This window comes from Lytechinus pictus, chromosome 1 (genome assembly GCF_037042905.1).
Source record: "Lytechinus pictus isolate F3 Inbred chromosome 1, Lp3.0, whole genome shotgun sequence".
Taxonomy (NCBI): Eukaryota; Metazoa; Echinodermata; class Echinoidea; order Temnopleuroida; family Toxopneustidae; genus Lytechinus; species Lytechinus pictus.
The window spans coordinates 20,387,320-20,414,131 of NC_087245.1; the positions used below are offsets into that span (position 1 = coordinate 20,387,320).

A 26,812-nucleotide genomic window follows, 5' to 3' on the forward strand; every position below is an offset into this window, starting at 1 on the left:
AGGCTTACTCTAAACGAAGCCAGGGAGTCCTCCCTATTCATCTGCGTGTACCTCCCCAACGTTACATGACGCTCGCGTCCGTAACGTTGGGGAAGTACAATAAGAAACAAGATGGCGGCGTAAACATCGGGCAAGTCTCTTCCATCTTTTCACAATATTTTTTCATTTTTTTGATGAATTCTTGTTTAAAAATAACAAGAGCGTAGAAATGTCGGAAATGAAGTTTTATCCCATGTACGTGATTTAGAGCTAGATCTTTTAGAAGGAAAGTAGAAATCTCGGGGGCGAAAGTTTCAGGGTTTTTTGCGGTACACGCAGATGAATAGGGAGGACTCCCTGGCTTCGTTTAGAGTAAGCCTACGTTAGTAAATGATATTTACTCTCAAGAAGCCGCCTGGCTACACCTGTGTGAGTCGATCAAAAAAGTTTGAGGTGAAAATTTAAACAAAATTTTGTGTGTGGTTCTGGTAAGAAGCATATTTTCCCTTATGTGCATTGTATGATATTGCTGTTAGGCTAAATAGATTTAGATCTGCTGGAGCATTAAACATAGATCTACATGGTATGGCGGGGCTGTCAACTCCTGCCTCTCTTTTAGTTTTACTACTGTTTACAGTTTAATCGTGAAAGATAATTTTTGTAAACACCCCTTTGTTTATGATTCCAGCTATAAATTTGATAAATTGTTTGTCTCATTTGCAGTGTAGATTGAAGTGGCTAATCTAAAAAAAGGTTGCATCAGAGTAAGACCAAAATGTCAAGGGTGAGTAAACTTAAAGGGATACTCCAGGCTGAGAATATGATTTGAACAGATAAAGAAAATCAGACTAACATAATATTGAAAATTTTATCAAAATTGGACAAGGAATAACAAAGTTATGACATTTTAAAAGTTTTACATTATTCCGGTGAAATAATTATACATGTAGACTTGTCTTCATGAATATTCCATGAGCAAATTGATGATGTCATATCCCCACTTGAACTTTTGTATTTTATTAGTTTTAATATGACAGAATTATTAGTGTTATTATTTATTTATTTTTATCATTATTTTGACTATTTATGTTCATTTTTTGATAAATTTTTTTTACCAATTGTTTTTACTTATTTAATTAATTTTTAAACTTTATTTCTATATATATTTATTTATACGATATACATATATAGATATATATATATATTTTTTTTTTTGGGGGGGGTGGGGCTTACACTCATTGAAGCCTTATTGCAAGCATACATGTATGCAGCGGAGCAATATTCATGTTTCAAGTAAGAATAATTGCTGAAGTAAATAGCTATTTCATATTTCATTTGCTTTTGTTAAGAAGGTGTGATTGATTTCTTTTCCTTATTTCTTGCAGGAGCTGAAAGCAGTCCGTTGTCCAACGGACCAGCTTTCTTTGACAAATAGAGCGGTTGTATCAGACAGAGATGCTTATGCACGTGTTGAGTAAGTATTTTTCTTTTTCTTTTCAACATTTCCAAACTGTTTTCTTTGAATTAATGCTTAGCTTAAATATTGGCCTGGAACATTGGCCAGAGTCATAATGCTTTTGAAATCGGTAGCATACATGTAGGCCTACATGAAGCCTTATTATAATTTTAAGCAGAGATAGGCATAGGAATTTGAATTTTACTCTTTTTGCAACAAATTTTTTTAGCTATCATGTAAAAACTTGTCTTTCGCACCTCTAAAGGTCTTTTTATATCAATTGGCAGTTTTGAGCTAGACATACATATAGGGCTTCTTTTGATATTAGGTTAAGGAAGAGGAATCAAATATACAGTATGTACTTGAACATTTACATACAGAGTAAGCTTGTAGAAAGTGGATATGTTTACTGGGGAAAAGAGAACTGAAATAACATATGCATACAGAAAAGTTACATAATGCCTCCTAAGCTGTAATAAAAGTACCCTTTCATCAGCATAAAGAAAGTCATTTGTCTTTGGGGAATTGCATTTACATATAGGTCTGTTACCCAATTTCCTTGATAATCCAACATTTGTATTCATAGCTTTCTAATACTCTTCAATATGTTTACATCACATGACATTTAATGTGATGGCAATATAATGGTTGAAATATAAAACAACAGTGATGATAAGAAAGTAACTTTAAACATTTTTACCTGTTGTGAAGTGATACTTTGCTTTAAACGCTAAGGAAGATGTACCATATTTTCCGGTAAATACATTGCACCCTTTTCCCTCTTTAAAATAAAATCTTAAAAATCAGGTGTGTCTTCTTCAAAGAGACCACAGTTCAGCCTCAGTCAAGACACCATGTTTCTCCAAAGACAAAGCTGTAGGAACATCCAAGATACATACAGAATATTTAATATCAATATTTGACCTTTACTAAAAACAGAAAATGTATTGTGTAAAGTTTTAATAAAAGATCCCCTTTACAAAGTTTCTATATATCATCAGCATTATTACTTTTAATTTAGTAATGTTTTTATAAAAAAAACACTGTTTCATGATAAAGAGTTGGTTATTATTCAGAGGGTAAAATGCATGGAAAAATGCTCTATAATATAATCGTAATCAATTGAATTTTAATCAGTTGTAATTGTAATTGGTTATAATAGAAGGCAATACATAATGTTAATTATTCTTCATTTATTTTGTTTTATTTTTTCTCATTCAATTATTTTTATTACTCTTTCCCTTTTCAAGTTTTCATTCCATGATAAATTTACCATTGAATTACCATAATCTTCTTTATTCTACAAAGAAATAATCTTTATCCTTTGGAAATAAATCTTAGAAGAATTAAGTAAACATATTTAAGAAGAAAATAATTTTTTTTTCTGACCTTTTTGTATTTGGTAAAAATAACTTCCTGATTCACGGCAGTGGTTTATTTACTGCAGTAAATTACATTCCAATTTCCATGTTTTGCCAGGTCTTGAAGTGTCCAAAAGGAAGATTCTTATAATTTGTATAAATTTTGTGTCTTATATTTAGATCTAAATGAAAATGAATAGTCTGCACATATTTCTTTGCTCTGTATAACAGAAGCCAAGTGTCTTATAACTTAGGCCACTGAACACCTTACGATTGATCTGTGACCATATTTTTTTAAATAAAACTTGAAGCATATATTAAGATATGGAACATCTTACTGTTTAAAATTATAAATTATTACAATACTTATGTACAAATCCGTCACTATGCTACCATCCTCACTGGAGTAAAAGCAAATTGAATATGTTGAATCACTTGAACTTCCAAACCTCAATTTGAAGTGAATGGCAAAGCAATTTTAGTTATTTCACAACATCCAAGTACAATATTTCCTTCTATCATTTAGTTAGAGAATTCAACTTCTTTTAAATTGATTTTGTGAAAAATTCCTATCCTCCTCTTGAGAAATGTAGGCACTGGTCATTCTTTTAAATGTGCGTAAATTATGTGATTGGATGTGTTTTTCTTTTATTGACTTTTTAATTTTGTTCTACCCTTTCATCCCAGTTATGTACAGATCCAGGCTACTCCAGGGCCAAGCTATGTGTTTGCTATAATAACACATCCAGATGTTAAAGTTGGAGAAATGGGATTCAGTCTTCCCCAGGTAAGATTATCATTTCATTATTTGATCATTCATTCATTTGTCTATTTATTTATTTATTTATTCATTTATTTATTTATTTATTTGTTTATCTATTTATCTATTTATTTATTCACTCATTCATGTATTGATTTAAAGAAAAATCATTTATGTGTTATATTTTTCTTAATCTATGTTTTTATGATCATTTATTTAATTGAAATAAATAGGCCTACAGGTTTTCTTTCATTGATATTTTTATAATTGTTATTGTTGTGAATGATACTTAATTTTATTTACTGTTGTAATGAAAGACAGTATTGATCGATTTGATCTTAAAGCCTATATCAATAGAAATTAAAATATTTGTCATTGTCATATGCCTTCAAACTCATTGTTTAAAGCGAAAGGCAAAATATGGGAGTGTTTAAAACAATTATGAACAAGCTTTCATTTTCATATGTTATGAAAGAAGGATGTCATTGTTTAAAAAGGGTCCGCTGCAAATGATTGCTTTTCAGATGCCTTCTCACTGATATGACAAAATTGATAATGTTCAAAATAAACATCTTTGTCTATTACGGTAGCACATTCGCTATTTCAGAGGTGCTGTGAAAAAGTTCTCACTGTGGGAAAGTTACTTCTCATGTTTAGTTTACATGTACATGTGTTCTTATGACCAGGGTTGGTATTCAATTTGAATATTAAGCCAGAATTTTAGGTATTTTACTCAGTATATTTAATGCTTAGATTTAAGTAAAATATTTAATGATCTTTGGTAATTCACTTGTATTTTTTGGCTACATGTAAGTATTTTGCTTAAATCTAAGTCAGCCGCCTACCATGCCTGGCTTGCATGCAGTTTACAAATGTGATACGCAGAGTCATACATTCTGTGCACAGATGGATACATTGGGCATTATTTGGCTCAAACGTAATGATATCTCAGTTGTTATTAGGAAGTATTTTGTTTAAATTTGGCTTGATAAAGTAAAATACTAAGATATGATCTGAATAAGAGTTTAAGCAGTTTACTTTGCCTAGTATGTACAAAATCAAAAATTCCAATTGAATACCGATCCAGGACAACATGCTGTACATTATACCTTTTCTTTTAAGATTTAATTCTACAGATATGTTATCTCTATCATTGCAATTAAAACTGCATCATATATTCATTTACATTGTTAATGGATTTTTGTAGAGATTATATCAAAGTCAAATAATTTCTTAGAATCACAGGTTTCTGTATGAGAATATGCAGTATGTAAATCCGTCTTCATTTTTTAGAAGTGCTTTTTATTTTTTTCCGAAATGATAATTGTGCTTATTCTATAAAAGCATTGGGAAATCTATTAAAGATTGTCCACCTTCAGAGTTTGAATTGCCTGTCAGATAAAATGAATTAGAATATCAATTATTAGAAAAAAGCATATTGTGTGAAAGATGTAATACAAAATCTACTTTTTGTGGCTAAATTTTACAATCAAATGTCAAATTATAAAGTCTGGTCCCTTAAATTTTGTATTAAAAGTATTTGTATTTCACCATCTCAAGTATTGAATGCCCAGGTACCAATTTCAGCATTTAATCTTAAAAAAAATAAAAGCTTTCTAATATTCATCAACTGACATGTAAAACAAGTGTTCTTAAGGCATTTATACATGTAAGTCTGTCAAGCAATCATATCACTGGCGGATCCAGGGGGGGGGGGGGGCACTTCCGGCCCGTGCCCTTTCTTTTGAGAGCTACATGTATAATAATTTGTAGTGTAAATATGCCCTTTTCACCCAAGCGTCCCCTTCCCATTGAAACTGAGGACCCTTTTTGCTTGTTAAATTTTCTGCAGCAAAATGTGCCCCCCCCCCTTTTCGGAAAAACCTGGATCCGCCCATGAATCATATTGTGACAAATCTCACGCAATGAAAGCTATTTTTGCTTGGATTAATGTGCACTAGGATTATAGAGTGATGGCATACTAATTTATGTTAATTTATTGGAGACCCATTAAAGGCATTAGCTAGATTGCCACTGATGGGATTTGCTAGAAAGAATTCACAAGGGGCATGGGGTTGTTAATGATCCATAACAGGTAGAGTAGATGTACTGTAATTGCATTGTTGTAAGTATCGGTTAATAACCTATTTTAACAGAGGAGATAGAATTAAGTCAACATGTATTATTTTTCTTACCTTGTTTCACTACAAACTGCATGGACCCAGGACTGCTACCGGACGGCTGTGGTTAGGGACATTCTGGGTTTGGGATTCATTAGGAGTTTATTTTCTTTCTTTCTTTTCAATTTTTAATCCTTTTGGGTTTTGATTTGAAAGTACATGTAGGTCCAGAGCTCGGTTGGTCCCGGAGTCCCTGACCACGGTCAATCTGGTATGTTAAACCTGGATCCGTGCAGTTTGGAATCGATGGATATTGTTATATAATATTACATTATAGTGTAAAAGTATAGTGATGCGCCTTCTTCTTCCGCTCTAGCTCTCTGCACATGTTCTTCTTTACCTCATCTCATCCTTACCTTCTATCTTTCTTTCCCTATCGCTTTCTACTTTTAGCTCTGGGTTAAATTATTGTTCTCAATTTCATGTACAATTTTCCATTATTAGATCTATACCTGAAATTTCCATCTGTTTATGTTTAGGATTTGTATTTTTTATTTGTATTGTATATATGCTGGCATTTCGTTTTGTTTTATATTATACAGGGCCCCAAGTACAACAGTATTTGACTACTGATGGGGTTACCCTGTTTAAATAATAATAAATAAATAGATAAAATAAATATTATATTTTATGGGTAACTTGCATATTACCCTACTGCATACTCAGTTGGTTCTGTTAAAAATGTATGTAAAGCGGAGCTAACAAATGCCTAGTATACAATATTTTCAATTAAATCAGGGAAAGTCCAGGTACTGTACATGTATGAAGCTCAAATATACTGGAATTCTTCAATACATAGATCGAGAACTATAATCTATCAAAAGTAATCCTAGTGAATGGTTCTTGTAATTATTGGTTAAGTAACATACAGAAGCTGAATGCAAAGCATACAGAACAAATGACCAGTGAATATGAATGATGATAGAATAACCTTCACAGATTTATCTCACCATATTAAATTCATGGGCAAGTACACCTGTCCAAGCATTGCAAAATTTGATTTAAAAAAAAATGGATTAAATAGTTATGGACTAGTAAACATAATTCAAAACTCTCAATGGCAAAATGAGCAAATGTTTCTTGTGAACATACAATGTAATCGTATCACCTCATAAATTGAAACATACTGTCGAAATATCAATTTTAGTTCTTACTTACATATCTCTACTTTAATCCTTACAAACAGCAAACAAATACAATGTTCAGTGTACGCTAAATGTGATATGTGTTTATTGTGACAGGGCCTGAAAGTCTATCATCATGCAATGTTACTAACATGTAGAGTAAAACCTTAACATTACAGGAGGGTGTTTCATAAAGCTGTTCGTATAAAGTTAAGAGCGGCTTTTAGAACGACTGGTGAACCTTTCTTACGTGCTAAATAATCAAATAATCAAATACCAATATTTTTTATTTACATGTATACATGTAGTAAGCATGCTGTGAAGGTTCACAGCATGATAATGATTCTGTTCTGACATTTTAATGAAATTCATATGCCTTGATTGAAGGCTACAGTATATACTGAAAGAAACACCAATGAAATTATAATTGGGATGGATTTATTGGGTTGTGCATACACGCTGGCGCATAGAAAGCAGTGTAATGAAGAACCTCTGTGGAGAGTGCACAGGTATTGACTATACAGGCCATGAGTTCATTATTACTTCCTTGCCTTTGTGAATGTCCTCAGGCTGTGTCGCCTTTCCTGAGCGAAAACATTGTCTCTTTTTATCTACCACAGTCCGTTTTGTTTTATAGAAGGATAATTGAGTACTGTTCCATAATTGAAAATTCCATAAAAAAGCATACATTTTGATTTGGGGGACATAAACAACCATAATATTTTTAGAAGGTGAATCAATCGTATTGACTTATTTTCCAAATGTTTTATCTCGAGTTCTCGATGTACTTTGTACAGAAAATGAACTTGTCCTTGTATGTCATATTGCATGTTCATGGATTATACATGTTACATGTATGTCAACTGTGTTTTCTATGAGCTTGTATTATACATGAAAATCTAGAACGCATATAATACTGTAAATCTCAGCAGTTGATGACATTTGATACTCTTGTGTGGCCAGAATATTAATCAGTTGAATTGGTTGATAAAGATTTTTTTAGACCAACATTGTAGGTGAAAAACCAATTTATGTACTGTACATCTATAATGAAGACCACCCCCTTGGAATTTGTATTTAATTTTTTTTTGTATTTCTGTGCATTGAACTTTTAATTTTTCTATCTACGTATGTATTACTAGATGTACCGTAGCTAAGTGATAATGCACTTAAATGCAGATTGTTACAGATAGCCACAAAATGTTGAAGTGTGCATTTTATAAAGCTCTATCTTTTGTGAATCCAATTAATATACTATTTAAATATGTCATTGTTTGATGTCGTCCTCCAGTAAAGTTGACACAAAATATAATTCGGTCAGTTTCCTGTCCAGTGTATTTTGGCAAAATCCAAGTTAACTTTATGCTTTTTTTTTTAAATAGACAGATCAACAATAATCATGAGCTTCTTAGGAAAAGTTTCTCTACAAATGATTGGTTTTCATTAGCCCCCCCCCCTCCCTTCTGCCCAAAATGCAAGATTTCACCCCAAAACAGCTGAAATGTTTCAACCAGTCATTTTATGTAGACACATTGATGTGACCCTTGGGCCTTTAATAGCAGACTTGATTCAATTTCCTAGTGATTCTCCAAAGACCCAAATCATAAATGACACACCTGTAATTCTAAGGTGCATAATTTACTGCATTATAATCATTTTTTTTTCTGATTGAGGCTGTCGGCTCGACAATTAAATCTTAATTTCAGAGGTCATTGCAGAAAAGAGTTGTGTTTGAATGTGACCTGAAAAATCAATTACAAATCTCAAATGCACCTATTTGGTTGGGTGAAAAAATGGCTGTATTTGTTTATCAAAGTCTTGTTGAAAGCAACTCTTTCTGCCATTGGCACAAGAACTGATTTTCTTTTTTGAGAAAACAGAGTAATCTATAATTGAGTTCAAGAATTGTGATGATTTGCTTTCTTTTGATTTCATTTGCAGAGGAAATGGGCTAGAATATCAATAGACCAACCAATTCAAGGTAAGTGCTTGCAATTTTCATGAACAACACTTCTTGTTTGGTAATTTTTGGAGGTAATTCAAACCTAGATGTAACATACATTTACAGTACATGTAACATACGGTATTTAAAAATATGTCTGGAGATAACATGTATACAATATTTTGAATAAAAAAGAGCATGCTGATTGATACAGTTAATGAATGCATGCATAGATATCATCATCATTCAGATTTATTCACTCTGCAGTAATATATGTACAAAGCATTCATCAATACTTTAAAAAAAGGCATTCAAATGCTTTTTATTGAAGATTTAAATATACAAAGATCTGATTTAAATTTATTTTATGGAAATTAAGTATATATATGTCATGAATGCAGAAATATGAATAACTTTATGAAACACCCCTAGATTTATGAATTTTTAAGTTGTCAACTGAAGATAATACTGTACATGTATGTGTTAAGTCATAAGAAGGCATCTAGAGAGGGAGGGAGGAGAGAGCTGAAGAGGTGGCGATGAGGAATGAGTATTGATATTATGGGAAAAGATGGGGTATGAAAGGATAAAGGGCAAGTGTGAGAGAGACAGAGTAAGAGAGAGAGAGAAGAAGGGAGAGATGTAAACAAACCGAGGACTCAAGGAGGCCACTGTGCTAAACTGCACCTAAATGAGATTTACTGTCATATCAGGTTACTGTCTCCTGTGTGAGTGAGATGCTATATGAGCTAATAAAAATGATCCCCCTTTCGTCTTGTACTCAGGAAATACCATAGAAACTCGTTAACCTCTCCAATAGGGGTGAGATTCTCATGTATCCATCATAAGGCGCCCCAAAAGTTGAAATTGAATGTGTGTATGTACATGTACATCTTGCTTAGATGTGAACATTCCATGTATTATGTTGAAATGTGTCTGATTTTGAAATATTCACAAAACAACCCAAATCCAAAAAAAATCACAAAAGATAGTCACTAATCATTGCATTACAAAGATGATTTCTATCAATTTTGCTTGTTATCTCATATCCATCATGGTGTCCATGTAACAGCAGTATACACTGGTTTACTCGAGAACTTCAAAAAAATTGAGTCTAATGGCACAAACTTTCCAGTAAAATGTATGACCTCAATACAGTATAATTAGTACTGAGTTGTAATAAAATGTCACATTCCTGTCCCAACTTTGTGGAAAGACTCACATGTATGTACATGTACCTCAATAATAGTGAAGTTTATGTGCATTTGCTTTTCATTTTGAGCAGAAAACATATTCAATAGCAGGGGCCGCGGAACGGTTTTCAAAGTGGGGGGGCTGAGCCAAAAGTGGGGGGGCTGACCATGCAAAAAATCACAATCACATGGTCATTTTTACGTGTTTGTACACGGTTTTGGAAAAAAGTGAGGGGGCTGAAGCCCCCCAGCCCACCCGCTTCCGCAGCCCCTGAATAGTACATGAATGGTTTATGTGGAAACGATTTCATGCATTTTACATTTTCATGTAGACCGATCTCATGGCACCTGTCACTGTTTCCTTTGGTCTCTTCATGATTAATTTGCATCCTGAGGGTAATCTAGAAATCAGCTGCAATGGTAGATTTTTCTGCAATATTTTGTTTGATTGAAATGACAATGGACTCATCTAACCTTTACAGTGCCTCCTGGGCGTTCCTTACTTGTTGGCTGTACATCCATGTATAAACAAGATCAAATCATCTTGTTTAGCTAGAATTGACTTGTTTCTTGTTGTGCAGTACAATACTTATACTTCAGTTTTCTTTTACCTGCATGTACATGCAGATGGAGTACTAATCCATTTTAATTAGATTAATCATCTGCTATCCGTACATCTTTATTTTTAAAAGATCAATTTCACGTTCAGTATTGAATTTGGTACTCTCTATCTGAACATAAACGAAGGCCTGAAAATTCCAATTACAATAATGAAACATGTATCTTTGATCAAAATTGTTAATTGGTTACCCTGCACCCATGCAATTTATGCAGGAAATCATATCCTCACGAGATATTAAACAAGAATATCATATTTGTGAAGGCATCAAACAGTACATACATGTACACATGTAGATGTATGTATACAGTAGTTTGAAAAAAAATATTGCAATAGGGTTGTATAGTTAGTTCTTCGCTCTAATGTGGTGGATATTTGGGGTGTGTGTTTGAAGTAAAGTGCCTAAGACTCGTACAAGTGCCCAGCCCTCCTCCATGAAAGAAGGTTCTGATCATGATGACCTTTTCTACTGCACCTCTGGCTATCATTCCATTATCCCATGATGATGTATTCTCACTTGAACTTCATTAGAGTTGTGACATCGCATTCTTCATCCCCAATTCAGATCTGTTTAGCTCCAGTATGCTTGTGCATGCTTCTTACATGTATCCGATATCAAACTTATCCAGATTTGGGGACCATTTTGGTGCCTCTGGTCCATGTCGGATTTTATGTCTTATCATTGATGTAGATTGTAGGGGTGAGTCAAGTCTTTTAACCGCAGTTCACGCAACTGCTGTTTAGAACCATTAATCCTTTTGACCCTACCTGTATGCAGAAAATAGAAAAGAAAACTTCCCCTAAAGTTGCTGAAAACATTTTTGAAGAAAATTGATATCATTAATCTTAATAAGCTCTGACGTGATGAATAACAATCACACATGTATGTAAGAGGAGGGGATTGCAGTGTCAGAAGATGGCAGGGGCACTCGTTAGACATTCGGTTTAGTGCATTAGCAGTGCATTAACTGTATCAAGATGGTCTTACTACTTGTAGATCTGAATGAATGATAAGGAATACCTGTACTTAAAAATTGTGCAAGAATACCATGACTGTCCCCATCAGTTTTTCTTTTATCTACTCTGTTCATATCTTCATCAGATGTTACTTTACAATTGAATTTTCACCAAAAGGGGAAGTTCTTGAGCACTGATGTCAATTTAGTTTTTGTAATTAGCAGAACAATTGAATTTCTAACTTTGCAATGAAGGTTTCAGCCCCCTCCCACTTTGTTTTCCATAAATGTGTACAAAAACAAAGCAATGGCTATCTGATTGTGTGGTTTTTTTGCATGGTCAGTCCCCCCCCCCATTTTTTAAAAACCATTCCTCGACCCCTGAAGTACGGAGTACATGTATATGTGTGTGTGTACTTGTGTTTGTATAGAAATGGCAAATAATATGTGAGTGCTGTTTTAATTGCCATTCATAATTAATGCTCATCTTCATACAGCTTAATATAAAATGAATATAAATCCATTGCAAAGTACCTGTTTGGCACATGTAGGCCTACATGTACATGTACATACACATATAAATCTTTGTCATTGTGTGAACACTGCTTGCCTAGGTAATGTAAGGTGCTATTGTGAACATGTCATTCTCTACTCTCCTGGAAGGAGAGAATGTGAACATATCCACTGCTTGCCTTTATAGTACCGGTAATATGAACAAGTTATTCTCTTCTTGCCTGAATGGAGAGAATGTGAACGTATCCTCTGCTTGCCTTGGTAATAATGTGAACATGTCATTCTCTGCTTGGTACTGTATGGTGAAAATGTGAACATGTCATACTCTGCTTGGTACTGTAAGGTGATAATGTGAACATGTCCTTCTCTGCTTGTCCCATTCAATTTGTTCTCACTTGACTGCTGATCTGTAAAAGCAAATTTGCACCGTGTATTGCAGACAGTATTGTGTGCATAATGCACAATTTTTGGTGCTGTGAGCTTCAATATATCAAAGAGCCAATACCCTGAACTTGATGGTGGATACTTCTGTTGTAATTCCGTTCAGTTTAATTTGTTTAATTCAGTGTGAATGGAATTATTTTCACGGGGGGGGGGGGAGGATTATTCCTTGTTTTCTTATCATTTGCTGTATCAGACATCTGAGCAGGTCATTTACAAAACAGTATTGCCCTAGATTTCATGAATATAGGGAAGGGATGGGTACATTATTTGTATTTTGCTCGGTCTCTCTATGCAGAGTATGTGCATTTGGATGCAGGGAAGATGCAAAATAGTATACCTTTGTATTTTCCACGGTCTCACATCCGGGCATCTGAGGACGCATGGAAGGAGATGCGTGCCATATTCATCCCTGCAACAACAATATACTTCATAAAACATCGCTGAACATGCGTCCCCAGGGATGCGACCTTATAATTACATCACACATTTGGTAAAGCTAGGAGCCCCTGATATATTAACATGTCACAATAACAGCATATTCTTAAAAGCTATTTTCATGATTTTGCTCTAGATGTCTGATTTGGATCATCATAAAAATATTGACTGGCTCATTTTTGGGGGAACATCAAATATATTGCCCTTAAAAGAACCATATTGCCATTGTTTACAGAGAGTAATATTGATTTAGATACAGGTAGTTTCTTGTTTCACAAAAATAATGTTTCTGGATATATTCACTATGATAGTTTTTTGTGACAGTTGGTCCCCTCTGTTCCTTTTTTTCTAACAACTTTGAGCCTGAGGCAAACTGCATGTTATACAGCAATGTAAAAGTTTTCATCCATTAGTTTTAATAACGCCATATCTGACGCATGAAATCTGATATCTTAGCCAAAAGGAAGGAGCTTTTGAGGCTCTGTAGATGATGTTAAGCATACATTTTGAAAGGTTGTTTGTCAAATGGAAGACAGCTAAAATATCTCCCCCTCTTTTGAGGCCTGACAGTTGATTAATATTCCTGGGAGGAAATGTGGTGTAAAGATGAAAAAAATATTACTTGTAGCAGACAGAGATGGTATTGTACCAAGACTGAATAGGGAGTACAGATGCAGCTATATTCCATATTGAACTGTCCAATTTCATCTTCAAAATTGATGAACATGATGAAAGGAGGAGGATGACGATGATGATTGATGTTGGTGGTGATGGTAATGATGACGATGATGATTATGGTGATGAAAATAATGATAATAATAATTAATTCTTATAAAGCGCTTTTGCAAAAGTTACGAAGTGCTAATGATGATGATGTCGATGATGATGACACTGATTATGATGATGATTATAATGGTGATGATGATGATGATGATGAAAATGATAATGATGATAATAATATTAATTGATTGAGGGTTATTATAGTAATAGTGATAGTGATGTTGATTAACCATCCCGAATGGTTACAAGTGTGGTAATAGAGAGGTTGATGGGCAATAATTATCAATATAAGTTTTACATGAATGCACAGTGAAAACCAATTTGTATCCTGTCAAGTCAGTATATGTAAATGTTCAATAAGATTCTTTTGTTTTTCAACTTTCTTATCTTCAGCTGCCCCATATAGATTTGATCCAAGTTGCCAGTACTTGAGTTCTATCACAGTGGAGGTTGATTTCTTGCAAAAGAAAAAGTAAGATATTGTAATGGACTATCAACTTGCATGAGGAGATATACCTTGTAGGGGAAGGAGGGGGTGATGCGTTAGGCATAACTTAAAGGATTTGAACAAGTACTGTTTGCCACTTGAAGATAATGATATTGTTTAACATCATACATAGTCTGCAGACTTATTATTATTAATTTGCCATCAAAGGCTATACCTGTTGGGGAAGGCGGGGTAAGTTGAGCATAGGGGCAAGTTGAGCCACCGCCCCCAGGCCTATAATGAATGAGTCAGATATTGTGGTGGTGTCATGTATTAATGACCCATTACATAACCCTTTACCCAACCACATTGTTTTCGAATTTGGAACAAAAAGTACTTTTTTAGAGGGAAAAATACAAATTTCAGCCAAAAAAGTAAAAAAGGGTTTAAAAAAGATGAGTGCTTTTTACCAACACATGTCTTTGAATATAATAAAGAAATAAGAACAATATTGTTAGTCCAGGTATGGATCTTCATTCTTGTCATAGTCTTTTAAATGATGGATGCATAAGAATTGTGTGGATGTGAAAATATCGCATTAAGTTTGGACTGGGGTACTTTGAGCAAGCCAACATGGGGCAAGTTGAGCCATGGTAATTCTTATGGTAATGTATAATAAAACAGAAAAAACCTTGAAAAGCCATTGATATGCAAACAGAAAGGTGCAAATTCACATGACAGTTCTTTTACTTTTAGAGGATGTTAGTATTTATAGGGAATTAGCGAGTGAAAGGACTTGAAAAAAAAAATTGACATGCTGCTTCTTCCCGTATACATTTTGTACATAGTTTTTGTGGATCAACTTACCCTAGAAGGTGGCACAACTTACCCCACATATGGGGCAAGTTGAGCCATTTGACATCGTTTTTTTCAAAGGTCACAATGAATTTCAGTGTGGGGGTAGAAAGTTATATATAGGTGAAAAACATTTCCCAAGAATCAAATTTAAAGGCAAGGTACTTATTTCTACAATATTATTAATCAAATCAATTCTAACATGCAAAATGTAAAAAGTGTCACAACCTACCCCGCCTTCACCTACTTTGTAAAGATATGGAAATATGAGACAGATATTGTTTATTTTATCAAAGAGTTTTTCAATGTAATGTTATTGCTAAACTGTTAATAATATCCATTCCATTTTCTTCTGTTCCAGCATCACAAATGAAGCTTTTGACTCGGACAAAATGGCGCAAGATTTCTTGGGGTCATTTGATCGTGTGGCATTCACAGTTGAACAACAGCTGGTCTGCTCATTCTACAACAAGAAACTGATGGGACTGGTTATCAAATCTGTAGAAAGTAAGAATTCATGTTACTTCGATTTAGTATCATGTACTGAATCATAGTTCTATTGCTGTTCTAAATTAATGTTGGTTTTTGATCCAATGGTTATTTAGAGGGCCATTTTGCAATTTATTATGTCTAGCTTGGAAACAAGAAGCTTATGCAGAGAAGAAATCCAATCTGAAGTATCTTGTGAAAGAACAGTAAGGAAATATGAAGATAGAATTCATTTTAATAACACAGATTTTCTGTACATGAGTACTTGTTATGATAGTTTTGATGTCTTATCTTCTTGCCTTTTCCATCAGTTCTTGATCCTGCTATCTTGAAGGGAGGAAAGCCTTCAGCCAGAAGGAACAAGGTATTTAGTATTTGTTTGTTATTCCTGGTCGGTGTTTCATAAAGCTGTTTGTAAAGTGACGCACGACTGAAACATATTACAAGGTGCTAAGTCAGTCGTAAGGATATCATTTAGCACAAAAAAGGATCACCAGTTTCACGTAAAGTAAATTGTAACTTACAGCTTTATGAAACATCCACCTGGACTTTGTCATTTGTCATTTTTTCCATATTTATTTTATTACTACATGACAAACTTGTTTTCATCGCCAATCATTGTTCTAGTGCAAGACCATTAATTGAATCAATGTATGGACATGCTGTCTCATTTTTGTAATTCTCGTTTATGTTTACCCCATTAGGAAGTAAGGATTGGTGTCCTTACCCAGAACACACAAGTCACATATGAGAAGGCAGATGGATCTGCACTAAACCTCATTGGCAGATCAAAGGGGTAAGCTCTTAATATTAAAGATTGACCAAATACTGATCCTCAGGCAGCATTTTACCAGTCTTGTGGGATAAAGCAAGAAACTTATTACTAACAAGTCCATTTTATGTCCCGAAACCAATCATAAGTCTCGCAAATAATGCTATATATGCAACTGCATTATATTATAAGAGCTGTGTGAGAAACATTTGCCCGAGGAACCGTAACAAATGTTTGAGCCATATTGCAGTACAGTTTATAGCTGGAATCCTACCCAGTTTTTTCCCCTTCTAATTCTCCTTATGCCATATTCTGTATAATGGAAACAATGCAGATCGGGAAAGCTGCTGTTAAATCCTGCATGTGACAAACCCAATGTATCCCATCATTTTACAATGTACCAAGTAACATAAGACATGTTTGTTTTCCCCTTGCAGTCAATCAGCGAATCAATCAATCATCAACCCTGACTGGGATTTCAAGAAGATGGGCATTGGTGGATTAGATCAGGTAAGTACTGTATGAGTTGAATACATCTTGGTGGTTTCTTCTTTTTGTTGTGCGTGATATTTATGTCTAAGTAACTGCAAAGATTTCTATTTCCTAACTTTTCCTATCTTAATGAAGTGAATTATGTCTGCATTATGTCTCAAAGGAATGTACACTTTGCTATTAAAGACAATGTAAAAAAAAAAAAATTCTGTGTGCAGTGCACATTTTTTATTTAATCACCCTTCAAGTTTTAGTGATGACTGAACAACAAGACATATGGCGCAGTCACATTTCCCTTACAGTGGCCGTGCGGCGAGTCGAAAACAGCCGTTTTTAAATTTTGTTGTACCAGATAAATATATAGGTGGTTTGAATAAAAATGAATATAACAGCTGTTCTTGACTCGCAGTACAGCCGCTGTAGGGGACATGTGACTGCAGCAGATCAAACTTAACCAAAATGTCAAGTTGTATGATGTAGAAATTGATATTGTTTCATGTATTATTCTGATCAAATAGATTTTATCCTGGTTTTTATTTGGGATTGTATGGATCGTTGAGAAAGAGTTAAATGGCTAAAGGGTAATGTATGGAAATTATGACACATTTTAATTTGATACCATGTATTTTCTTCTCTTCATAGGAATTTTCAGATATCTTCAGGAGAGCTTTTGCTTCTCGAGTTTTTCCACAAGAATTTGTGGAACAAATAGGTGAGTTCTAATTCTAATTGAAATAAAATTATCATCATGTAATTACTTTCTAACGTAAATGTGAGTTAGGGCAGTGTACATATTGTTATATCTATCTAGCATAGTTTAATCACATAAGTGTATTATTGTTCTCCTACATGTGTTAATTATTAATATCAGCTGATTTTATATATAAACTGTATCACATGATCTAGAACATGTGAGTGATTTCCCTTGCATACTTATGTATGTGTTTACCTGGTTCCTTTGCTATGTAAAATTCATTCTTTTTACAAAAAGAAAAAAAATGCATATTTGTAATGAATAAAATCATCAAACAACAAATATTTGATTTGATTCAGAATTACTTGGTATTATGTGGTGTCACATAAATTTTAAAAATTTGTTAAAACTTGAGTACTGCCTTAAAAGCCAAAACTATCAAGAATTTTTAGTCTTAACCTCCATTGACTAGATTATAATCTAAAAAAGGTTGATATTTCTGACTTTGATTTTTTTTGATGAAGTTCATTATTTGTATTTTGTAACTCAGGTGCTCAGCATGTGAAAGGTATATTACTGTATGGACCACCAGGTAAGGTATTTCTTGTTTTCTTTGAAAAATGTTTAAGCTTATATATATTCATTAGTTTGCCTCATTTCTACTTATTTTAATTTATCAATGAAAATTTAGTAATTGGTTGGGCATATGTTAATTATGTGAACGTACATGTACATGTATGAATGAGGATGAGGATGTTAATGATACCACAACTTAATGAGATAATTTAGATTTTAAGAAAAAAAAAAGATTGTTTTGCATTTATGAAAATAATTGTAATTACAAATTATATTAATGATGACTTGAACCACAAAGAACAACAATTACGACAGCAATATTAGCATAAGCAACAATAATGTATTACAATAATAATCATGAGGAAAGATTAGTTTTTGTTAAGCATTACACTTTTAGGGGAAACAAAACAATTGTACATTATGATGTTTGTTTGAAACAATTCTTTAATTGCTGTATTTTTGCATGCCGTGCAATTTATGAGATAGGCTTTTTCTTAACTTTTTTAATAACATGCTATATATTTTTAATAACTTGATTTCTGATTAGCACTTCTGGTGGTTGGGTTCTTTTCCCTATTTTTTCTGTGAAATGACGTTTGAGAACAATTCTTTTATTTTACCATTCAGGTACGGGTAAGACTCTGATGGCTAGAACTATAGGAAAGATGTTGAACTCAAGGGAACCTCAGATTATCAACGGTCCAGAGATCCTTAACAAGTTTGTAGGAGAGTCAGAAGCTAACATCAGAAAACTGTTTGCCGCTGCAGAAGAGGAACAGAAAAAGGTAAAAGAAATCTCTTGGTAATTGTGTTTTCTTCAAATTTTTTGTTTACATTTTCTTGTGTTTGGTAATATACAGATAGAAGTTGATTTAATTGAAGGTAATTTTATTTTTCAAATTGGCACTAGTGAAAATCCCGCCCCCTCCACTCAGTGTTATTTAGGGTACGCCTATGCTCGTTCCCTCCCTTTGAAAGCACCCCCCTATCTCATGACTGCCAAAATTTCTGACCCCCCCCCTTTCACGGGCTTTTCGTGGGCTTTTCCTGCCTTGGAGATCCCCTAAATCCGGAACACTGCATAATGTACCCCCCTATCACAGGTGAGCTCTCATTCCAACCCCCTATCTCAGGACAGACAACCTCCTTCATCTCAGGTTCATCTAAGGTATGCTGTCATTACAATATAATTTTTTAATTGAATTGAATTTATTTCCGTTAAAAAACAAATAACAATACATATAAAATGATCCATGTGTATTGATAAATGAAAAAAAAAACAGGAGGATGGCCCTACTCAGCAGCATCAATCATGGTGCTGCTGGTCTACCGAGGGGTCCTCATATAGCATAAAAGAAAATCACACAAATATAAAATATACACAATATAAAAATAACATACCAAAACAATAAGAAATAAAACTAATCGGTCATAACACCCAGCCTCCACCCTCCCCCTACATTAACACACCCTACACTTCAATGCATAGGAATTGAGCAACAGAGAATAATGTACAGTCAGACCCAATTTAAGATGTGGTTATTAACTACGTTATTAAATGAACTATAAGAAACAGAACATTTAGCATCACGTGGCAATTCATTAAAATATGTCGTACCCCTGTATGCTTCGATATGTTCTAAGCTAATGTGATTTAACAGCTGAAATTGCAGGTTGTTTTTTACAAAAATTGTTACACCTCCACCATTTCTATTTCTATCTTTCCATTTTAATTGATAGCCATCTACATGGACTTCATTATCTAAAACAGAGCCATCAAGCCAAGTTTCATTTAACGATAAAATATGCACATTATTTTCTATCAATAGAGTCTTGATTTCTGAAAAATTGCAGAGTAAACTGTGTACATTCAAACGTAGCACTATGAGACCTTTTTGGTGATTTAGTTCTGTAAATTTCAGATTTTTATCTCCCTGTTAATCAGGATGAGACTGAATGAACGAAAGCGGACCACGAAGCGAGAACCTTTTGACAGTTTTTCACTGTGTGTATAAGCTGTGCGTTGGGCCTGGTTAGGTCCTCCTCAATGCTCAATTTTGACCCCTTGAGGACACGCCTCTTCGAAAGGATCAGACTGCGCATGCGGTAAGAGAGGACTATTATAGTTCGCGGTCTTTCCGATTGCTTGATGTTTCGCGTAGCTTTTCCACCAGCAGTTAAATTGCTCTCTTGTTTCTTTGATGAAAGACGATGAGACCTTTCAATTTCATCTTTTGACAAAGCAACTTTAAGCTTTTCATTTGCTAAACGGCAGATTAAGTGTTCTCACCATCAGACTCGACAATTCCGTAAAATCGCAAACAATTTCGGCGCGAGCATTGTTCCTGACCGTTTGCAGCTCACTCAACTTTATCCATCGCTGATTGTTGTTTCTTGATGGTTGTTTTTAATCCTTTGATCTCTTTATCCTGATTACAAAGTCGACGCTCCATTTTAAAGATTTTTCCTTCATTCACTTCGATACGACTTAAGATCTTATTCAGCTCATCTTGAATCACATCTCGTACCGCTTGGCAAACGGTTTCAAGAAATTGCTCTCCCTTTATGAAGCGCTTAATTGCCTCATCAGATATTTGCTCCACGGTATTCCGGGTAATAGATGGCACCATGTTGAACAATATACAATAGAATATACAATAAAATAATGTATGTGAAGAAGAAGGGCCAAGTACACAATCACAAAACATGAAAATACAAGCTCTTTCCAGTTAAGAGATGGTAAAATGAGAGATACTGATATAATCGCAGCTATGTGCGGCAGATGTAAAATGTAACAGTATCAAAATGTAGGGTTAATCAGAGATAACGAGTATTCTGAACAAGTCATCAAAGTAAATTTAACATTATATGGATATGAACAATCTTTGGGGCCTCAGGGCATGCATATACATAATTTGAAGGAAAGTTATACCAAAAACTTTAATTCAAAACATACTTTAAAAAGTTGAACTCGGCGCAAGTCATTATTCAATTTGGCTTCTAAGTTCTTCGTAAGTATGTTACGTGTGTTGCGCTACAAGACGATGTAGTACATATTGTACGGTATTGGTATATCACGATCATATTATGTCAAACAGCTGTCGATCTTCCAAAAACGGCTAAAATCAAGCAAAGTTAGCTCACCAAACAATCGGATGAACAAAATATGTGAATTTCAGAGTACATGCCAGTAGTTAGCCAGACAGATTACCAAGATTTTAGTAAAAATAAAGTCACATTCGGGAGAACAGACATAACACTTGTAGCGTCCATGCGAGCACCCTGTTTTATCATGATTGAGGACAAAACAATAGCAAAACCATGAAAGCAATGACTTTTCATAGTCTGATGCACAGGTTTTTATTGTTTGTCCTCCGATATGGCTGCTTGTGGGAACCCTCTATACCAATTTTCCACTGACATTGAAATTTGCATGGTCCACACTGTATCGTTCTCCAGCTCGCGAGAATGCATTCTGCAAGTGAAGTTTGCGTTGCCTAGAGTCACCATCTGAAGCGTTGCCAATGAGAGGGCCTTGAATTGACAGGAGGTGTTCATTGTATAAGTCACGAATTTGATTCCATTCCTCCCGAACCATGGTACTGTCAAATTTATTACATGTAGCTTGCAGCTAGACTACAAATGGAGGAAGTTTACGGTGAATTGGATAGAGCATGACCATGCGAGCATGGTAGCAACTCTGTTGTTCATGAAGGCCTCCACAAGTTTGTGATAGGTATTCTCTTCATCTCCTACAACCAATACAAAACCAGGGTCACAGATGTGATTAGGGGTTTCTGGACCACACCATCCCCAGGCTTCATCATTTTTAGCATTCCATGGGGGAGGGGGAAGAAGCCCCCACCCCTTTTGGCTGTTCTTATGGTGCAAACTGTAACTACAACACGTACCATTTTTACTTGACTCAGGACTAGACTTCCTAGACTCCAGTTTAGAACTGTCCTCTAGCAATTTACGATCTGCTGTGCAAGCCCGAGCAATCTCTGCTGGAACTGACTCGTTGGATACTGATAGTGATATTGAAAAACAAGTGAAGAAGAAATTTCAGCACATATTCCACCATTAGATGGACATGATCTGGTCATAATTCAAAAGTTAATTCATGAAATGTAGAAACATATATAAAAGATTCAACTTTTTTCTGAAAATTTGGTTCTATGCAGCCTCCTTATACTATAGGGGAAATGAAAACTGCACTCGAAATGGTATATGTGGGACTGTAACCCCGACTGTAAATTGTAATGAGAAAACAAAGCATTTCCCTTCTGCATCATTTTCATGCAGGTCCCTATGACCCTGGAGTGGGGAGGCCGGGATGAAAATGAGTAAATCGTTGTTAATGTTTCATAGTTAGAACATAGGGGGTAATATTGAATTACCCTCATTATGTTATATACTGCATCTAATGCTAAAGTAATTTCTATTCTGTTAATAACAAAGGTGATTTCATGAGACATATTTCTTGTTCAATTAAACATTTCAGTTATTCAGACCCATTTCAGATGAAGAGAAGAAAACGCAAAGGCAAAACTTGAAACGCAGTTCATAATTTTGTAATACATATATACAATTGTTTTGTCAAATGTTATAAAAGATATGGTTGCCTTCATCTACATTTTTATTTTGTTATGGTTTGTGCATTCTTAAAAATGTGATGACAAACAATTCCAGTCTTATGAAATAATAACAACATGTATATTTGTGTTTCAATTATTCCATCTGTAGATGGGGAATAACAGTGGACTCCATATAATTATTTTTGATGAAATTGATGCCATATGTAAGCAGAGAGGTTCAATGGTAAGATATGATTTTAAGATTTTTTTTCTTCTGCTATATGGCGGTATTAAGTTTTCACAACTGCGCACATACAGTATGCAGATGAGGAAATCGTGGATTTGTCAGTCTGGATGTTTAAGAGCTTACTAGAATTCTTGATTTCAGTTAAAATTCCAATTAACTTATTCATAAATTTTACTTTGAAAATGATTCAATGAGAAAAAAGTGGAGTGATTTCCATCAGTTGCTTCTCTTCTTTGAAACATATTGACATTTGCTCTCTGCTAAGATTGTTGGATGCTTACAGTTTTATATCTTCCAAGTAATGTACTTGATCAGATATGCACCCAACAAGTAATGATTGATGATAGTCAATATGGTGCCTTTTCCAAGAGATAAAAAGTGCTTGGAGATGCCATTACTGGTCACCATAGGATATAAAATATATACAAATTACCTGGTAGTGACAGTATTGGTCCAAGTCCAGTGCAAATGTCCAGAAAAGGTCTAGACTAACTTATTGTTTCTCTTTTTCTCATAAGTCTGGAAGCACCGGTGTCCATGATACTGTAGTCAACCAGCTCCTGTCAAAGATTGATGGGGTTGAACAACTCAATAATGTTCTTCTCATTGGTGAGAATATAAATATATTTTACAAGATTCTTCAGAGTATATTTTAATAATCCTTAAATTCACCCCCAAACAGTTTGAATCATGGAGTGAACGCCTCAGTGTTTCTGGTTGCTTTTAGTTATACGATTTAATGTACACCCAGAATTCATCTTGAAAAAAAAATCATGGATTTATTTTTTAAACTCCCTTATCATTTTGCCATGTGTACATTTATAAATGTCTAGGTATATGCTTTCTTTGGTAGAAATTGGGATCATTTGTGTATTTTGTGGTCCTTTTGATGTAAAGATTAAAAACAGCCCTTGGATAATGAACTAATTTGGGAGATGTAATGATGGCAAATTGATAATATGATATGATGCCTGTATTGTAAAATTTTATTTACAAGTAGAGCCCCTGAAAAATTGAATTGAAAATATGAAGACAACAAATTCATAACCATTCAAAATCATTCCCAAATGTAATAGGAATGCTGAGAGAGGAGTACTTAAGCATTAATCATCAGGTTTATTTATTTGATTAAAATATTTTTCAGGTATGACAAACAGGAAAGATCTGATAGACGATGCCTTGCTTAGACCAGGTAGATTAGAGGTTCAAATGGAAATTGGTGAGTGATGTCATAATTAATATTAACTTAATATAGTATGTTACTTTATTAAATTTTATATCAATGTATCATAAAGAAATATTTGTAGTGTGCCATGAATCTATCTGTGCAACTTTTTTCAGACTCGAAGGTTTATTAATGCCTGTTTACCAGCATTACTGATGCAATTTGTCTCACCTTGTCTGACCATTGAGTAATATGCTGTGTCACACCGTGTCTGAAGGATGCCTAATTGATAATTTATCAATTCATGAATAGTGAATGAAATTGATACTTTAATGAATGTTGAATTCTATTTACATTTACCAGGTTTGCCGAATGAGGAAGGGCGTATCCAAATCATAGAGATCTATCTTGCCAAGATGAAAGAAAACAATAAGCTGAGTAAAGACGTGAATACTGAGGAGCTTGCCACATTGACCAAGAATTACAGTGGTGCTGAGATTGCTGGTTTGGTCAGGGCAGCTCAGTCTATGGCTATGAATAGCCTCATTACGGTGAGTATGATGTTGAGAAATGGCAGACATAGATGATGTGTGGGATTATATGTAATATTTTTTTTTTGTCAGAGGAAAATAAGAAGGATAAATCAAGGAATGCTGAAAAGGGAAAATAAACAATATGTGGGATGTGTGGTAAAAGACATAGCCCAACTTGGCTCCAGGAGGACAAAGTAGAAAATGGTAGGACTGCTTGTTAGAGGATGGAAAGACAGGTGATTCAGAATTGGTAAATAATCAAAGTGCATAAAGAAGGGTGGCAATGAAACCTGACACCCATTCACTAAGGGGAACAGTGGGGTGATAATGACTATGATGATGATGGTGGTGGATTTGGTGGTGGTGGTGGTGATGATGATGATGGTGGTGGTGGTAATGATGATGGTGGTGGTGGTGATGATGACCTAAACAAGGAGGAGGTGACAATCATGTCATATACTATCTCCTTTTTGCAGGCATCCTCTAAAGTCGAGGTTGATTATGACAAGGCTGTGAAGATGCAGGTTTCAAGAGAACACTTCATGCATGCCATGGAAACAGACATCAAACCGGTAAGAAACCATTCATTTCAAGGGGGGAGGGGATAGGTTTTGAGCAAAATTTAACAATATTTAGTAACTAAACTTCTGTGTAAAAATTGATAAATATGCTGTGTGTTGTAAATTGTTGTGTTAACACAAGATGTAATCATGGATGAGTGAGCACACATTAAAATAATATGGGAAGATATACTAAATATGGTAATGAAAATATACCTTGTGAATATTGAAACATGACAATTATGCTGTAAATATAGGCTCACTAAAGTATTTTTATTATTAAGTTAGTCTTATCTCATAAATTTTAAAAAGTTTTGTTTGGATGACAAACTATGGCCTTGCTGGCTTTCCATACTTGAGATTGAATTGACTCAATAGCATCTTTAATCTGTGAAAAGACATAAGCCTTATTTTCTGTTTTGAAGCTGGAATTTACAGTACCTTTCCTAACATTAATAGTCCATCCACTCGTTTCCTCTCCCAGGCCTTTGGTGTGAGCAGTGAGAACTTTGACAAGTTTATCTTGAATGGGATCATTGACTGGGGAGAGCCCGTCCAGAGGGTGCTGGCCGATGGAGAGCTGGTGGTCAAGCAGACCAAGGCCAGTGACCGGGTACCACTGGCCAGTATGATCATGTCAGGTAAGATTTGAAAACAATTGTCCAAGATTGACCGCTTGCATGCCCCGAGGCAGTGGTGACAAACCCACTTTCACACTGCTAGTATAAGAAATTTTACGCTTGAGCATAAGCACACTAGTAGCATGAGGTACATTATGCTTATTGCCTGTTCGACTTAAATTCTAATGTTTCAATTTTATTCAATTTGAATTAAAAATGTTTTCAGGCAAGAAGTATGTATTTTTAAGAGATTAAGTTGTCAGAGTTTTGAGCTGGTGTTAGTATGGGTAATCAATCCTGACAACTGTGTATGCTGTTATGTTATGAATATCACTAGAATTTTAGTCATATGATTTAATGATCAAAAATACTTTTGTTGTTATCATTCAAATGACAGTAAGAGTTACAGAAATACATGTACTAATAATTTACCATCTACTGTTAGGATTGTGTGTCAAATCTCAGTAACTATAGTTGGACACTGTTTTAGACCAAGCCTTTGTTTGTATTCTCTTGTTAACGTTGGGCTAAGTGTTCATCTACTTAACATGTTATATGTAAAAGTTAGTTCGGTTATGTAAAAGCTTAGTTGGGTTTCCTTTCAATTTGAACAGGACGGGCCGGTAGTGGAAAGACAGCTTTAGCAGCCAAACTTGCATTGGAATCAGGCTTCCCATTCATCAAGATCTGTTCACCAGAAGACATGGTTGGATTCTCAGAATCGGCAAAATGTCAAGCCATTAAGAAAGTTAGTTACTATTCCCACCACAATTTTTTTCATTTATTGTAACTTTCTTTACAGGAAACTTTTTTATGGAAATGTGAAAACAATCACTAGTAGTTTTAAATTTCTTTTCATGTCAGAGGAACAATAATTGTAGTATTACACTGTGACACTGTAAAGGATTGCTTTCAAGATATGATTGAAAAACATGAAATGTTTGAGGAAAAAATGTATATGTAGTCCCATACTTGCATTTATGTGTGTAGTACATGTCATAGGAGCAAAAAAGAGGAATTTTTCTAGTATTTTTTCATTGTTTTTGTTTTGAAAGTACATCAG

The 26,812-nt window shown here is 34.5% G+C and overlaps 1 protein-coding gene across 2 annotated transcripts in view; it reads left to right on the forward strand.

Annotated features, from left to right (window-relative positions):
* The window catches only part of LOC129259085 (vesicle-fusing ATPase-like), a 35,810-nt gene that overhangs the window by 600 nt on the left and 8,398 nt on the right, over positions 1-26,812 (forward strand). For both annotated transcript variants that reach the window (XM_064097837.1, XM_064097842.1), the window contains exons 2-20: positions 703-763; positions 1,365-1,453; positions 3,484-3,583; positions 8,802-8,841; positions 14,136-14,214; positions 15,386-15,531; positions 15,825-15,877; positions 16,218-16,309; positions 16,723-16,795; positions 17,420-17,489; positions 18,022-18,063; positions 18,675-18,832; positions 22,794-22,868; positions 23,390-23,480; positions 24,016-24,090; positions 24,400-24,587; positions 25,046-25,141; positions 25,614-25,770; positions 26,364-26,497. In XM_064097837.1, the coding sequence (XP_063953907.1) occupies positions 755-763; positions 1,365-1,453; positions 3,484-3,583; positions 8,802-8,841; positions 14,136-14,214; positions 15,386-15,531; positions 15,825-15,877; positions 16,218-16,309; positions 16,723-16,795; positions 17,420-17,489; positions 18,022-18,063; positions 18,675-18,832; positions 22,794-22,868; positions 23,390-23,480; positions 24,016-24,090; positions 24,400-24,587; positions 25,046-25,141; positions 25,614-25,770; positions 26,364-26,497 (1,767 nt within the window). In that variant the 5' untranslated portion in view covers positions 703-754. The remainder of the gene's footprint in view (positions 1-702; positions 764-1,364; positions 1,454-3,483; positions 3,584-8,801; positions 8,842-14,135; positions 14,215-15,385; positions 15,532-15,824; positions 15,878-16,217; positions 16,310-16,722; positions 16,796-17,419; positions 17,490-18,021; positions 18,064-18,674; positions 18,833-22,793; positions 22,869-23,389; positions 23,481-24,015; positions 24,091-24,399; positions 24,588-25,045; positions 25,142-25,613; positions 25,771-26,363; positions 26,498-26,812) is intronic.